The sequence below is a fragment of the Pocillopora damicornis genome, chromosome 13, assembly GCF_964200805.1.
Source record: "Pocillopora damicornis chromosome 13, jaPocDami1.2, whole genome shotgun sequence".
NCBI lineage: Eukaryota > Metazoa > Cnidaria > Anthozoa > Scleractinia > Pocilloporidae > Pocillopora > Pocillopora damicornis.
In genome coordinates, this window is record NC_142682.1 from 19599215 (window position 1) to 19616804 (window position 17590).

Below are 17590 nucleotides of genomic sequence, written 5' to 3' on the forward strand. Positions count from 1 at the left end.
ATATCCTACGTAAATAATACACTAGACTATTACATAACAAAGATATTGGACGAATACACTAAACCAACAGTCCAGTAATCAAGAATAAATTACAAACACGAATGAGGTTAAGATACAATCAAAACTGTCCGTGGTGTGGTTGGAAGGGAAACTAAAACTTTCTTAAAGCTAGAAATAAACTTGTTGCTTGCTTGCTTGCTAGATTACTAACAACACATGCATATATACCTAAGCGGTAATACTACGGTAATTTCGCAACTAAAACGCGTTAGCGTGGTGAATAGCGATTGGCTCTAACCAAGTCTTATGACCTATACGCTGAAAAATTGCTCAATCTTACAGAAAAGGGAAAATATTTATTTGCACCCTGCCTGTACCCAGTCCAGGCCTCTCAGTTATCGATGTCTAGATTCATATTAATAAAGATTAATATTCACGATATCTTGCCTAAAAAGTATATAGTGTTAACCTTTGTCTATTTCATATTAAAATGGCAAGGAAATCGAAGTTTCCACCCTTACCGCGATATGTTTGATTTTTATGGACAGCGGTTCTTAAGACTGTACTCCCCAAAGCATTGGATGGTCTGACATTTTATCACACAGTTATCGGATAAATTTGATTAATCAACAAATAAGTATTTCCTTAAGCCTGGTATAAGAGCGCTGGTCAGTTTCCTTTGTCTTGACCGTAAGTCCTGCCTACTGAGTCTCACATTCTATAAACAAAGCCACAAACTGCTTTGTTTTCACCTAAAATATCTATACAAATTAATCATTACATTGAATTACACAAAGGTTGTTGCTGAAGCTGAGAAGTGGTTCTCTAATTCTTGTACTATATCAAGGCGCCTAATGTGGTGCTCTTTAAGTGTCTTACAAAAGTCGTACACTGTCAGTTCTGGCACTGCTGACTCAAGAAAACCTAAAGTTTTACTCCCTGCTTCGGGGTCATTCCTTAAGGCATCAATACAAAATTGATACATTTCATACTTATGTGCCACCTCCCTCCATCCACCTAGGCCATACTTCTTTTGACTCAATAGGCACCCAACTCTCTCATAGGTTTGAAAGTCTTGTCGCTGTACATCTGTCAGAGATTTGTATTCTAACAAAGATAAGTATATTCATTAGAAAAAATATACCAAAATTATTGCTGTTATTCTTACAATTAAAATGGCTTAAATTATACTCATCAGTTTTACATAGATGTGAGTAAAGTTGATATTACTTTTTCTCTTGTCAGACTGAATTAAACTGAACATGCTACATGCTCAAGAAAAGAAAACAACAACAAAAACAAAAGCTGGCCCAACAACAGTATAGTAAAATGTATATTTGAAACTCAAGTTGTAAGCATAAACAAGAGAACTTTCACACCAATACATGGAAGCTGTGCAATTACCATGATATTTATAGCATTTTTGTTTCATTAATGATTCTATTGTGGTTTACACTCTATGTACATAACTGATTGTAGTTCATCAACTGAGCACTTTCTAATGATCCCAAAAAGACAAAACATATATTACGCTAATACACTCTCAACTTTAAAACTCTTGAGATTGCTAAACCCAAATACTTACTTGTGCCATCTCTTAATTTAGGGTTTTTACAGTGCACTTATTAAAAACCTCAATTATTACTAATATACCTAACTAGTCCTTCCCCTCCCTTTACCATAGAAACAAAACTTGCTGACACCTATGAAACTAAGCAGAGCTGCTGAAATAGGTAACTCATGTACTTACTTGTTCCTTTACCTGGAGTCACATCAAGGTATACTGCATCTGACTCCACAACAGCAATGGGATTATCCTGGCAACTCACACGACATTTGTAACAACCAAAGTCACACATTTTAACAGATTTTAGTTGCAATATGGCTTCATTATTCCTTTCTGGTGAACGAAGCTGTGTTCCATCTTTGAACCACTTATAGGTCAGTCTGTTGTTTGCTTTGCATTTAAATTCAAACTCTATGTTTGTGCCTGTTTTTACCTTCTGAGATTCTGGTTGCTGTATGATTGTTATTGGCCAATTAGCTCCTAAACCAGAATAAATTCAAACTGTGCATAACTTATCTAATCACAAAGATGGAATTCATACTTTAATGAGAAATAAATATTAATAAATATTTTAAAAAATCAATAAAAATCCAACAGTCAGAGATTCAATCTTGGAATAAGGGTTCAAGAAACTTTTGATCCAGGATCCTTTGTGAAGGGAGTGGAAGGCAAAGTAACTTAAGTTGTTCAAATTAAAAAAAGCTAAATTCACAAGTGATTGATGTTGCATTAAATCACAGCCTCCTAAGATCCCACAAAGTATGTCATAAATAATTAGAGAGTTCTAGATATTCAAATTGCCTTGTCAAACAGCATCTTACCTTGTTCTAAATCATCCACAGGCTAAAAGAGATATTAAAAAAGTAAATTTAGCATACTTTCATTTGATTATTAATCTTTCAATAGCTGTAATTGGTCAAGTGAACCAAGATAATGAATAACATGATTCCACAATTAGTATGTGATAAAGAAACTGCAATTTGTAACTGCACCTCATCTTTGTTAATCATCCAGTCTAATATATCCGTCTCTTCTGGATTTAGTTGTTTTAATGCTTTACTTAAAGAGAGGCTTGATAATGATGACTTTCCACTTCTGCTGCCACCTCTATATGCATCGTCTAATAAGAAATGAAGATTTGTAGTACATTATGCTTAAATCAGAATTTTTTTAATTCTATAGTTAATTCAAGATGAAAATTTAGGGAATAAATATAAGTTATTTACCCAGTGGAAGGTTCTTATGGAGAAAAATTTGCTGGGGGGTCTTTAGCTGTACTCAAGACCAAGGTTTTTCTCCATATGAACGTATGCCTTGACCAATAATTAACTCATTCAGTTTTCTGCTGGTTTGCTTTTTTCCCCTTTGCTATGAATGGTACTCTAGGAAAAGCAGGAATGGCTCTAAGAGAGCAATGAGCCAATCAGATTTGATAATTTAAGAAGATTCCAGCCCACTGACGTGCTTCAGAAAAAATAGTTTTCATTATTGTTCATCTTAACCTGTCATAATTTCATTCCTACAAGTAATCAATGCAAGTGATACATACTTCATAGTCCATTTTACAGTTGCGCGCTTGGTTGCCAAGCTTTTTAAGAGTGAGGCTAGGGGTGATACAAACCTTGATGCTTTTCAAATGTAAATTGCCTTGTTATTATGCTAATTAGATACTGGTCTCCATCACAACAAGGTCACCTTCAGCCTCACTCCAAATCAAAAGCTTGGCAACTAAGTACACAACTGTAAAATGGCCCATTCTAACACTTTTAATATGTTATACAGCAGGAATGTAGGGAAATTGAGAACAAAGAAATAACCATGTTGGGGATACTGTCTTTATATGACTGCAACTTCTCAGGAACACTAAAAAACAAAGAAATGTATTGCCATCCATTTGGGGAAATTACCTTACAATCCTAGTGGAAAAGGGCTCACTTGTGCAGCACAAAATTACAAATCATGTTCACAGGCAGGGATAAATAAATCTTTCTATGTGACATTGCATTTACGTTTCATAATGATCAATTATGATTGCAAGGTTCACTACCCTTGCGAACTGAATTCCCAGTTTTCTGGGAATTCCTAGGAATTCCTAGGAATTCCTAGGAATTCTCAAAAATTCCCAATTATGCAAATGACCCTTGCAAACCGAATTCCCAGTTTTCTGGGAATTTCTGGGAATTCCTAGGAATTCCTAAAAATTCCTAGGAATTCCTAGGAATTCCTAGGAATTCTCAAAAATTCCCAACTATGCAAATTAACTCTGATTTAAAAAGCTTGGAATTACTGGGAATTTCTGGGAAAGGAAGACTCCAGTTTTGTGAGGACTTGGAATCCCTAGGAATTACTAGGAATTCTCAGCTTTATTGAGGCAATTTTAATACCCTGAGGTCCACATAAATTCTAAGAAATTCTCAATACCTTGAATGTGAAGGTTTTAAGAAAAAGAGTAATTTCAGAGGCTTAAAACTTTGGCTCAATAAAAGGTATGCTATACAAAACTTACCAAGAGATATACATACATGTACATGTTTATAACTTAAAGATCATGAAATTTATTACTCAAACTAACTTTTAGTAAATCTTGACATTAATATGGATTTTCTCATGAACCAGCTGTCAGTTATGTTAAATGGAAATTGCCAACTTCCACAATAATTACATTGTTATCTTACTTCCCTAACCTACATTACTGGTTGCCTTTGTTAGAAAACCTTGGAACAGTCAAGCTCAGTTGCCTCAAACGCTGTCAGAGACTTTTTGTTGACAATACTTTTAGTAGAAATTTCATGCCTTAGACAAACAAATTCAACACCTAATTAATCTTTCTTTTTTCATGATTGTTGTTGCTGCTTTTTTTTTCAGTTTTTTGCTCTATTTTCATGACTAATTGCTGTAATTTGTTTTGCTGTTTTTATTCTTACAAAACATTTTTGTAAGAAAAGGGGAACATTGACTACCTCTGTCCTGTCTGCATGCCAAATGTTTGCAAAGTGTGTGGATGATCCACAAGTATTGGAACTCTTACAAAAATGTTTTGTATATGTTCCAATACTTGTGGATCATCCACACACTTTGCAAACATTTGGCATGCAGACAAGACAAAGGTAGTCAATGTTCAATTTACTTTATTTGAAACTCTGATCTGAAAATATTTGTCAACAAGACTTGTTAGTAGTGAGAAGTACCAACCAAGTTTCCTTTCATAACTTAATTTCTTAAATGTCCCAATCACTGGATCTCCCAAAAAAATATTACATCTTTTTATTTTTGGTGCAAATTACAAGTCCTTCTTTATATAAAAATGAAAAGTGATAGTCACACTTCAATAATAACATCTCTTAAGTTTACTTGTTGTTCTTCTCTGTCTGTCAGCTATCAACAAGATTGTTTTATACTTCGGGCAGTGCATAACTATTTGTGGACCAGAGTTCCAACGCACCTCTGTAATTGCATATAGCTACTCCTGTCTCTTGTACAAATGTTTCTCCTTTGTAAGACGCACTCTACTCTGTTGTCAATACTGCTTTAAGTTCATTGGAAACGACTGACTGAGGAATCGAGATGGCGGTGTTGGAACGTGTTGCTGAACGCTTGCTACGGTCAAGCTTTGTAGATTTAGGTACTGGTACACTGGGATCATCTATGTATCTCTTATACTTCCGAATGTGGTATCCTTCTTTTATAAGTATGAGGGTAAAAGACGATTTGTAGTCGCATTCAAAACTGTGATTGGCTTGTGTTATTTCTCACCTTGGCCATTAACACAACTCAAGTGAGTTTCGAGTCTTTGTTCCCTCGACAACTTTCGGCCACAAATCGTGCATTTGTAATACGATCGATTCTTTTCGATTATTTCTACATAGAGTGAGCTCACATCTTTATTTGTATCACCAAGCTATCCATCTTCTAGAAGCAGAGAACCGGTCGAAGAAGTCAGAATAAAGTTAGGCGCTTCTCTTAACACTGCAATCGGCAAGCCAGCGGATTCACTTTGCTAGCCAATGACAAGTCCTAAAAGATCCACGTGATCATGCCCGTGATCGGAAACAAAGAAGACTCCATTTGGCGCTCATCTTTGAATGTACTTTTCATCGGTTGATCGCTTTTCTCAACTGTTTTGCTTAATATAACATTTCTAAAGATAGCTTTTATTGTGGTTCAATGGGAAAACGAGAATAGCGTGAGTGTTGTAAAAGAAAAGAAAGTCGTTGGCGCCGTGGAGTTAAAAGAAGGGACAACAGTTGACATATTGACTGGTACAAACAAGGGTCGAGTGGCCATCTGTAAAGCTACGATTTTGAAAGTTTGTGGTGAGTAAAAATTGCGATATTCGTTACGTGATCAAAATCTTATAAAAGAATAGATGTAGCGGGTTGAATTAAGCTTACGTAACGCTCGGCGCAACTGAAACTAGAATAATTCTGAGAATCGAATCGGTCACTTGCATGCCGCAGTTTCTTAAGCTTATGCTTTACAATGAAATAAACCTATCAGTAAGGTTTCAAGATTCCTCTAGTCACGTTTGGGAACATTCAAGATTCATAATAGGAACTGTTATTAAACAAACCTTAGTACATAAAGAAGCCCACCTTGGTAAAAACAAAATAATGTATTCAGCCCTTTTTTAGTAAAATCCATGAGAGAGATGTACTAACTCCAATATAAAAGTCACTCAATATAACAGAGATTTCTCAATTTGAGAATCCAATGAATGCCCTTTTCCTCATAGCCATCTTAAAAGCCTGGTCTGAGCTTTAAATATACATATTTTAATATATTATTTTTTTTCAAATTCAGATGTCAAGGAATCCAGATACAAAATGGTCAAGGTTCTTGTTGACAACCTCATTCAAGGCCAACTCATTGTGAGCCCAGGAAAAAAAATACAAACAGTACAAACAGCAGCTAAGTTTGCAGTTTAGGATAACTTTATTCTAATATATTGTTACAGTTACAACAAGATTTAAATCAAAAAATCAATTGTATTGGTCTGTAATTAGCCCCTTTACTCCCAAGAGTGCTTGGTTTTCAAATATAACTTAAGATATTGTATTTTATGTGTCAAACCAAATTTAATGATTGATTAGAACTATTTTATATGAATAGCTGTAATTGAGGATTAATCCGTATGAAGTTTTCAAGAAAAGAAAAATAAATCAAATCCCATCCTAATATTACCACACATTGATGTTATTTAATCAAAAATATTTTACATGTAAGCCTTAATTAAGCTTCTAAATAAATTTCATTGAATACTTGAATTTTAGCTGGGTTTTTTTTTAATTTAAAGTATTTATTTTATATCATTAGCCTCAAATTTTTGCTTAAAATTCCCAGTAATTCTTAAACATTCCCAAAAATTCCCAAAAATTCCCAGAAATTCCCAGAAATTCCCAGAAATTCCTAGAAATTTTTTAGATTTACAGCTTTTCAGGGAAAGTCATTGGTTCTCTGAGTTGGAATTCCTAGGAATTCCTAGGAATTCCTAGGAATTCCAAGTCCTGTTGGCTATAAACTTGGAATTTCTGGGAATTTCTGGGAATTTCTAGGAATTTCTAGGTTTTTAGAACCAGAGTTGTTATGGTTGGGAATTCCTAGGAATTCCTAGGAATTCCCAGTCCGAATTTACCATGAAAATTCACACCTTTATTCCTAGGAATTCCTAGGAATTCCTAGGGAAATCCTAGGAATTCCTAGGAATTCCAAAAGCCATTTCGCAAGGGTAAGGCATTATTTTTATCAAAATTCCTTTCTTATTATATCAAACTACATCATGCACATGTAGCAAAAACATTTTTGATTATGAAAGCCATTGTGTCAAACGCTCTGAAATTATCATTTTCTCCTCTGACATCACCACAATACATTGAATAATTACCACTTTCCTGAGAATCCCTACTAAGCGAACGAATTAAAGAAGGCTTTCGACCACTGCCACTTTTAGGACGTCTAACTTCAGTACCAGAAACTGAGTCAGCACTTGTTTCATGTTGCACATTACTGGGTGTTATAGTTGCAACTTCTGAGACACCAGGCTCAGGCACAGAAGGAGCCCTTCTAATTTCTTGATCTTGACTGGAAGTAACCAGAGTGTCTACATTCTGGAATGCTATTAAGTTGAATAATTTAGTCAGTACTGATTATCTACTGTCTAATGAGTGCATATTAGTATATTGTTACTCGCTGTCTGTACAAAAAGTTTTTAGATTTTAATCAAATTCAGTCATAACACCCTTACGCAAACAAAGCTACAGGAACAAAACAACATACTACTACATTAACTAAAACATTTCCATGACATAGTTCCTATCTCGATCCTTTCACTCAAAATGTTTATCTAATTGCCGATTACGCAGGCTAGTGGCGATATTAAGCCGATTTATTGGGTATGGAAAATTAAATAAGGAATTTCGCGGTATACATTATTTTTCTTTGGTGTCCGCTTGTGGGAATAATTCTCGTAGGCGAACATTTCTACCAAAGGACACTTTTTCCAATTCCTAAGGTTGTCTGCTTACGAGAGAGTTGGCTGCGTGAATTGTGAAAAATTGTCACCCGATTCAATTATAGCTAGTCATCTATTTGTGTATGCGTAAAGGGGGTAAGTTTCTAAAGAAACTGTGGTGCTACGTCGGTGGGGGAGTATAACAGGTAATTTAGTGTTAACAATTAAGTTGAAAACGTAACTTAGCCACCGTAAAGGGTAAAAAAGCTGACGTTTCGTGCGTTAGCCCTTCGTTAGAGCAATTGATTATTGCTCTGACGAAGGGCTAACTCTCGAAACGTCAGCTTTTTTACCTTTTATGGTGGCTAATTTACGTTTTCAACCTAGTTGTTAACACTAAATACCTATCTGTGTATGCAACAACTTTCTTGGCCGCAGTTGTAATATTGTGTGACACAAAATTAGCACGCTTACGAGGCAGACAACGAGATAGCCTTTTGTTTCTCATTCCTGGGGAAGAGCGTTTTCGATCCAAAGCGTCGACAACAATTTCTGTGGGGTCGCAATTCTCCTCAGAAAACCATAAACTGGCTCTCACTTTTGTAGAGCTATAAGTGTCAAGTGTCTTTCATGACAGAACAATGGCGCAAATCCATCCGACACAGAAATAAGCTGTGGAAAAAGTGCACACATGATCGCACAGATGCAAATTATGCTCTCCACCAAAAACAAAGGAATAAGGGCACTTCTTTAACACGGAAAGCGATCAAGGCATATTCTCTTAATAAATCCGAAACAGAAAATATGAACAAATTTTGGAACACTTATCGTCCCTTTCTTCAGTCAGAGATCAAGGCAAGCAAACGACATCTCATTGGAAGAAAACAAGGTATTTATCAAAGACAAAAATGGGATAGCAAATATTTTCAACAGCTATTTTATTCATGTCGCTGATGCAGCAGCAGAGATAAATGAGTAGGACTTTGGAACTGATTTCAATACTCATCCAAGCATTCAGTCAATACTAACTAACCATTCTTAGAAAATAACACTAAATTTCGATTTTGAACATGCTAACTTAAAGCAAGTGGAGAAGTTTTTGTTGGAAATGAATACGCGTAAATCCTGTGGCCATGACTTAAATCCTCCACGATTACTGAAAGAGTCTGCATTTGTAATATCGGAGCCTCTTGCAAAAAAAAATGAACTGTTCAATCAGTCTAGGTCATTATCCTTCACGCTGCAAAATGGGACAAGTGACCCCTTCATTTAAAAAGGATGATGAATTCTGTAAAAAGAACCACACACCTGTAACTGTTCTTCCGGCCCTCAATAACATTTTTGAACGAATCCTAACAAAACAACTCGAGCCTTTTTATCAAGATGTCTTATCAGGTTTCATCTCTGCATACAGACCAAATTACAGCTGCGGAACATCTTTATTAAGACTGACAGAAGACTAGAGAAGAAGTCCGGTGATAGTAAAGAAACTGTAGCAATTGTTTCCATAGACTTATCAAAGGCTTTCGATAGCATCCGTCACGCTCTCTGGTTGGCCAAACTCAAGGCCTATGGTCTAAGCGAAACAAGCATTGAACCCTTGAAAGGAGCTACCTTTCCGCAAGAATACAACGCGTAAAAATTGGAGACACGTTTTCTGAATGGGAACTGGTAAGAAGAGGAGTCCCCCAGGGAAGTGTTCTTGGTCCCATATTTTTCAATGTTCACATCAATGATTTATTTTACCATATTAAGCAGGCAAACCTGAATGCCTACGCCGATGATCAACAGTTGTACTCGTCTGAAAAGGACCTAGAAACACTAAACACACGACTGGAACACGAGCTTGAAATTGTTGACAGTTGGTATGAGCGAAGTGGAATGATTGTAAATCCGCACAAGCACCAGGCAATGGCAATATTTAAGTGTAAAAAGATGACGAAGGTTAGAGATTGACAGCTCAGTAAGTGTCACCTTTCTAAGCGGTGACCAACACTTTCCTCGATAGATCAGTGCTAGTCCCCGTTGTAATAACTTGTGTAGTAAGAGAGAATAAAGAACGAGACAAAAAGACAACGAGTGTTAGAGTATTTACTTCTAACACTAGTTATGATGAACTATTAAAAACAGCAAAGATAGCATCCCTATTCACTGGAAGACTTCACAAAATTCTTACGGTAGTTTCCAAGAGTTAATTTGTTTCTACGTATTCTGGATATCTGAAAGAACTATTCGTTCTTTGTAACCCCAGTTATTCATTATGAGGAAAGAATGTTCTGCCCTTACCTATACCGAGAACAACAAATTACGGACTTGAGTGCATCCGATATCAAGCAGCAAAAATGTGGAATTCTCTCTCAGACAGTATTAGAACAATGACATCATTTAAAGATTTTAAGACAGCCATAAAGAAAAAGAAAATGAGCTTTTTGTGGTAGTTTTAATAAATGTATTTTAATAATCTAATTGATTTAAATATTTTTCTTTCTCGAAGATATCAGCTTAACAGAGCTACTCTGATAATTCGACGCGTTGAAATAAAGTGTATGCATGTATGTATGTATGTATGTATGTATGTATGATGCGAGGGCATCAAGTGTCTTCGTTGAAAAATGGCGGGAAACGTGGAAGTTTTATCGGAAGCTCGGACAATAAAAATGCGTTTCTTAAGGTTTGCAGCCTTTGTAATCGTTTCCATTGCAAGATGATAAATAGCGAGACTTTGTCCTCCCTGATGTTATAAGAAAGCCATATGCAAAGATAAAAGGATGCCGCTTATGGTAATTTGCCGACTGGATAAATGCATTTTAAAATTCCCGCGGGATCTTAACGGCTATATGGCCATAGAACCCGTCTGCTTTGACCAATATTTATAAATTTAAATAACTTATTCTCTGAGAAATATAAGCTTTCGAAAGGTTTAATCTAAAAAGCAACATGAGCAAAATAATCGCAGTCATTAAAATGCACAATTATTCTTCCTAAAGTTTCCTTTACCTCTATTCCTTTGAAACATTCTCTTCACCGCCATGAGAACTGTTTGTTTTACATAGGAAAAGTAAAGAGTAAAAATAGTAAAAGTAAAGAGCAAAAAAAAGAGCACTTCTGGGTAAAAGTTCAACATAGGATTATACTATGAACAGGGATTAACACATCATAAAGTTTAATCTGATTTCTGTAAATTAACATCGATATCTCCGAGACTTAACATTAATTATAACATGATACGGAGAGTATCTAATCAGTGTAATAAATTATCCTTCTGGAAGTATAAGCTTTCGAAAGGTTTGATTTAAAAAGCAACATGAGAAAAATATTCGCAGTCATTAAAATGCACGATTGTTCTTCCTAAAGTTTCCTTTTCCTTCTTTAATTTTGGAACAGTTATCATGCAGATCGACAAGGAAAAGGCACTGTGTACTAGGCAGAGTACATAGTGCGAATTCCGAGCCAGAAACAATAATCTTCACTATGTGCTCATCATCAAACACACGAGAATATGTCTATTAGGATGTTCTCCATTCGCTGGTGTACAAAGTCTTTAGGCGCGTTTTCAATTTATCATTCCTATCTCTTTCCTTTCACTCAAAATGTTTATCTAATTGCCGGTTACGCAGGCTAGTGGCGATATAAGGCCGATTTATTAGGTATGGAAAACTAAATAAGGAATTTCGCGGTATACACTGAAATGTTCCAACTACTCGAAAGACCTTCAACAGACATTACCTTTGGGACGTCTGGACTCCTCTTTAGCTCCTTTCGATCTCCCTGATTCAATGTTTTCCCGTTCCATTAACAAATCCATGGCTTCCCTTTCCACTTTTGAAACTAAGAAAAAAACCTTTGTTAGTGGAGTCGACATTTAATATAGAACATTCTATATATTTGTTTTCTGTTTTTTTTCTTTGGGGAAATAAGGAATTTGAAATTAAAAACACAATTACAGTGGAGCCTGTATTAGGCGGCATCACATTAAGCGGTCACCCTTCAAAACGGTCGAAATTTTCACCAAATCATCAAAAGATAGGACAGAGCAAACAGCACAGTGGGGATCAGTTTTGTTAAATCTCCATTTTTTGTTAGGAAAGCAAGCTGTTCGTTCGTTTAACATAAACAATAGTCCGACTTAACACTCTCCCATTAGCAGACATCCACCTTCTTTTTCTTTGGTGTCCGCTTGTGGGAATAATTCTCGTAGGCGGACATTTCGACCAACGGACACTTTTTCCAATTCCTAAGGTTGTCCGCTTACGAGAGAGTTGTCTGCGTGTATTGTGAAAAACTGTCACCCGATCCAATTATAGCTAGTCATCTTTTGGTGTATGCTACAGCTTTCTTGGCCGCAGTTGAAATATTGTGCGACACAAAATTAGCTCGCGCACGAGGCAAACCAGACAGCCGTTTGTTTCTCATTCCCCGGAGAGGAGCGTTTTCGATCCAGAGCGTCGACAACAATTTCTGTGGGGTCGGAGTTCTCCTCAGAAAACCACAACCTGGCTCTCCTTGCAGAGCTATGTCCATTAAAGATAATACAAGGGCATCACGTTTCTTCGTTTGAAAAATGACGGGAAACGCGGAAGTTTAATTGGAAGCTCGGAAAACAAAAATGCGTTTCTTGGGGTTTGCAGCCTTTGTAATTGTTTCCATTGCAAGATGATAAATAGCGAGACTTTCTCCTGCCTGATGTTATGAGAGAGCCATATGCAAAGATAAAAGGATGCCGCTTATGGCAATTTGCTGACTAGATAAATGCATTTTAAAATTCCCGCGGGATCTTAACGGTTATATGGCCATAGAACCCGTCCGCTTTGGCCAATATTTATAAATTTAAAACTTATTCTCTGAGAATATAAGCTTTAGAAAGGCTTGATCTAAAAAGTAACATGAGCAAAATAATCGCAGTCATTAAAATGCACCATTGTTCTTCCTAAAGTTTCCTTTACCTCTCTCACTGTCAAAAATTCCCTCAATAGCTTTCACTTTTTCCTCCAATTCAACGTTTTCGCGCTCTGATGTTGATATCCTCGCCGAGAGCTCTGTTTGTTTCACATAGGAAAAGTAAAGAGCAAAAAAAGAAAACCCTGGGTAAAAGTTCAACATAGGATTATACTATGAACAGTGATTAACACATCATAAAGTTTAATCTGCTTACTGCAAATTGATATCGATATCTCCAAGACTATACATGAATTATAACATAATACGGAGAGTATCTAAACAATTTAATAAACTATCCTCCGAGAAATATAAGCTTTCGAAAGGTTTGATCTAAAAAGCAACATGAGCAAAGTAATCGTAGTTATTAGAATGCTCAATTATTCTTTCTAAAGTTTCCCTTACCTATCACAATTTGAAAAATTCCTGAGCTCGCCTCTAACAGCTTTTTCCCTTTCTCATACTGATCCTCGCAAATAAAGATCCTCAGCTTCAGCTCAGTACGACCAAGTTTCTCCAAAACCTGTGGTGTTATTAGCATTTCTTGGGCGACTGAATTAAGATGACCGCTGCGATAATCTTCCCACAATCCTTCATGGACTTTCAATGAACTGCATGCAACTGTTATATGCCAGCTCCCTACCTCATCTTTACACACTAGAAGATTAAGTTTAACCCTTAAGTATTGGAAGAATAAATCAACTGATTCTTTAAATGATAAAATTACGGTCCAAGCATTTATGTCTCGTGGATTATTTGGTTCAGGGTTATCAGCTCCCTCTGCTTGTCCCGGCTCTGGTAAAAATGGTTCGGATCCAGCGGCTTGATTACGTTCAAGTAGGCTTGTCTGCATATCTGATAAAAAAAACAGCAAAATATGAACCTACATTTGAACTAAAAAAAAGAGCACTATTGGTGTTTGTAAATCTATTTTTAAAGCAAACGTGCGAGATAAAAGTAATTAAATAAGGATCCCCGTGAAAAATGGCAACATTAGATTAACATTTAAGGGAACTGAGGAAAAGGTTTCCTTATTTTTGTCTGATGGGGACTTAAATTTACTCTTTTACTGACCCAAAACCAGAGTTGTTAGATGTTCCACTTTCTTTGTCAGCTGTACCACTTCATTTTTAGTTTCCAGATCCTGCATATACCAGGTCTCTAGCTCTTCAATGCATATTTCTTCATCTGGCGTCAAAGGTTTACCAAGAAGATCGTCAATGCACTTCTTCCATTCATCTCTCTTTGCAGGACTAATATTTGCCGCAATTCGTAACAGAGCTTCACTAATTTCCTTCCAGAGACGAAGAAACTCAGTGTCAGATATTTCCATGCTGTGACAGTGACCATAAATCTCATTTCGATAGTATTTTATTCGCACTAAATCTGCCACCAAAGTGTGGTCGGAGCCGTTCGGTAAATCATCCCATCCTCTCGGTCCAGGGGGAGGGGTCAGGTTGCATATTGTCCTGAGTAACTTGAAGATTAATGTGATGTCAAAATCGTTGGACTTTCCGTACATCCCTGGGGATGGGTACAGAAAAGCCCTCTCTGGCTGGGTAAGTCTTGCACCTCTCAGCTGTACCTGTATGGCAGGATCAGCGAGTCTCAAAGGGAGATCAGCTGGTGAGTGAATGGTGTCAAATGTCTCCCGCAAAAGATTCACACCTCCACGCATCAGTAATCGTGTCAGGCGATGAAAATTTGCTTTAAGATTTGTTGATCGTAGGGCTTCTTCTGCCATGTCATAAATACTAGTCCTAAAATCGGAAATGAATATGACAAGCAAGTTGACAAATGTGGAAAAAAACCTTAAACAAATTGATAACCATTAAATCAGCTGCGAGAGTTTATAGTGCTTTAATATATATATACACCCGTTTTCAAAAACGTCGCAGTTTGGAAATATACATGAATTATATGTACCTTTTTTTTCTCGTCAAAAAGAGACACTTTCATATATATACTATAAATATAGCATGTTTCATACTCTCATGAAACTCGCTAAAATAGGTTATTCAGAAGTGCAAATACTCCTAATTGGTTGAATAAGAACAAAGCTGTCAAAAATGTCAAATCATTCACAATCTGCAGTGGTTTACAAGCGCAAATAATTCGGCAACTCGAATTGAACTTTTTGGCTCGTAGTTTGTAAGTCTAAATACAGAATCTGCAATGTTCAGTGAAATTCGGCCAAGTTGTGGCTCGTGAAAACACGCAAGTTTTTTAACGTAATACTTGGAAAACAAACTGCTCAAGAGGTCTGTTTCATGAATGATCGACAGCCCAATTCACAGGAATATGAAGACTGCTCGGGGTGGAAGCGTCCCTAAAACCCGTCTGTTGTGGCCTTTCTCTCAACAAATCAGAAAGTATGGCAGAGCTATCCTTTCCATCAGTGCGATGACCAAAGATTGCCATGATGAGCTAGGATCACAGTTTCTCTTACACCGTGATTTGTATAAATTCTAAACAGTTAGGCCAATTTGGTTTTTTTTTTTTTAAATTTTCATCATTCCTGTTTTTCTTCTGTTTTGTTTTTGGAAACGAAACTACATATACTATACGAGTGTTTGCTGTGTGCAGGTAGTGAAAAGACAATCTAAGCGTAAGAACCTTCAAAACTCGGAAAGTCCATTTAGTTTTCTCTTTGGTGATATTGGTCTTTGCTCACGTTATAATTTCGGCAATTATGGCACTTAGCATGTTTTTAGACCTTTGTTTGGTTCTTCTGTTGCTACTTGCCGGCCCGACTGTTCAAAAATTTGACTTTCAATTAACGAAAATAAGCTAAAGAGAAGTCCGGGAAATGGCAGATGGCGTGACAACTTATAGTTCCGCTCCTTGATTTGTACTCTGATAGAAGACGCTCTTTCAACCAATGGCAGCGCACGTTATATTCGAACTTTGTTATAAATCAAACTGAATAAGTTTAAATTTGAACATATATTTTTGCTGCATTAGATGATGAAGATTGGAGTTAAATGTAAATATTTTTTTTTCAAAAATGAATTAGCTGTAAGGTTAAATATAAATGTATATTATTGAAAGCAAACATTAATCTTCAAAAGAAAGCATTGACATTGATACTCTCTTGAAATTGTTAATTCAGAATATATAAATGATAGAGTGGTGCACTCATCTGACTTCTATAACAAGGCAGACAGATTAAGGAAGCAATTAACGGACAGGTACTTATTTCATAATAGAAAAACAAGACACAAAAGTGCTCGTATTCAGTCGAGTCTGGCTAACATTAGGGACTGTTCTAATCGAGTTGCTATCCCAAAACAATTATCTGGGGCAGCCACTGAAACACCAGATAATCGATGATAGTTTGAATCATGATTGTAATGCTTTTGAACCGCCAGACTGTAAGGAGGCAGCTCATTTTTGCTGGCATCACCGAGGTATGATTGATCTACGTAACGCGACCGAAAACTCCTTCGATCTTGTTGTTCCACCATGTAATTATCACCTTCACACTCGCAGAGCACGCACAACTATACAATTAGCATAAGTACGAGCACCGCACTTTGCTTAAATTATAATGATTTCGTAACGAACAAAGGTTGTCAGTTTTAACATGGAACTGAGCAAATAACTTTGTGAGGAAGAAGCGCTTTCGAATTCTCTAATTACACTCCATAATGATTGAGACAGTGAAAAAATCAAATTCTGAAACTCAATGCATCTAAATAACAAATATCCATATGCAAATTTATAGTATAAAGTTTTTGTATAAATATTCCGTGGGTGCTCTAAATGGGCTTCTAGGCTCAAAATGTTCCTAACACTTATAGTCTTTTTGCCAGCTTTCGGTGGTCTTCTCTTTCTCTAAATAACTCCACCAAAAGTTTAAATGTTGGTTAACTTTGTCGACTAAAATGGTTATCGATCGCGAGTTAAACAGGATTTACACCTACAGGTGAAATTACTCCTGACATTTAACTAAAGCAAGTCAAAGCAGAATTTTGGTTAAATTGTTATCAAGCTTATCACAATCTCTTATATACTCCATTCCTTTCATCGTTAAAACTGAGATCTCTAAGAAGTAAGGTAGCAACCAATTTGGTAGCTTGAATGAGTAAACTGACCTTAGCGGCGTGAATGTGCTGGTTCCTGGCTTTACTGTGGGTCTGCAGTATCCTTCAAATCTTACTAAGTTCTAAAATACACTGAAATCAAACACCCTTGTAGTTATGGGTGATATTTTTCAACTTTCAAGGGATTGATGTCCATAATTAGTGAAAAATTTAAATCCAACACTTCCGCCCCGCCATACAGAGAGTAAATTGGAGTGCATCACGGCATAAGTAAGGGTCACGTGATATAGGTGTGTTGACTACGGTTTGTAACACTTTCCACTGGTTACCAAGATGAAACTGTGAAGGTCACGCCAAGCTCTTCTCAATTTCTACTCAAGAACATTGACCACGCGGATTATTCACGCTGCCGAACGGTCTAGAATTTTCTACATGAAACAAAGTTGTTTCAAAATTTTGCTTTTCTGTGCTATGCTCACCACAAATTAAAAATAATAGCGAGCGTAAGATTTCTATCGCGTGATCGTTGGCTCGTTCAAAGCTGGAATAGGCTGTCACGTGATAGAGATCTAAAGCGAAAAATCAAATTGAGCA

General features: G+C 36.5%; 2 protein-coding genes across 2 annotated transcripts; both read right to left on the minus strand.

The window, feature by feature from the left end:
• Positions 1-656: 656 nt before the first annotated feature.
• On the minus strand, positions 657-11820 carry LOC149035850 (uncharacterized). The gene is made up of 6 exons (XM_089191344.1): positions 11742-11820; positions 7428-7706; positions 2560-2687; positions 2389-2410; positions 1751-2047; positions 657-1107 (listed from the first exon to the last, which is right to left on the minus strand). The coding sequence occupies exons 1-6, from the start codon at positions 11818-11820 to the stop codon at positions 788-790; spliced, it is 1125 nt and encodes a 374-aa protein (XP_089047470.1). The 3' UTR covers positions 657-787.
• A 1100-nt stretch (positions 11821-12920) lies between these two features.
• On the minus strand, positions 12921-17186 carry LOC149035851 (uncharacterized). Its single transcript, XM_089191345.1, has 4 exons — positions 17048-17186; positions 14025-14710; positions 13356-13805; positions 12921-13096 (listed from the first exon to the last, which is right to left on the minus strand). The coding sequence occupies exons 2-4, from the start codon at positions 14692-14694 to the stop codon at positions 12921-12923; spliced, it is 1296 nt and encodes a 431-aa protein (XP_089047471.1). The 5' UTR covers positions 14695-14710; positions 17048-17186.
• Positions 17187-17590: the final 404 nt, after the last annotated feature.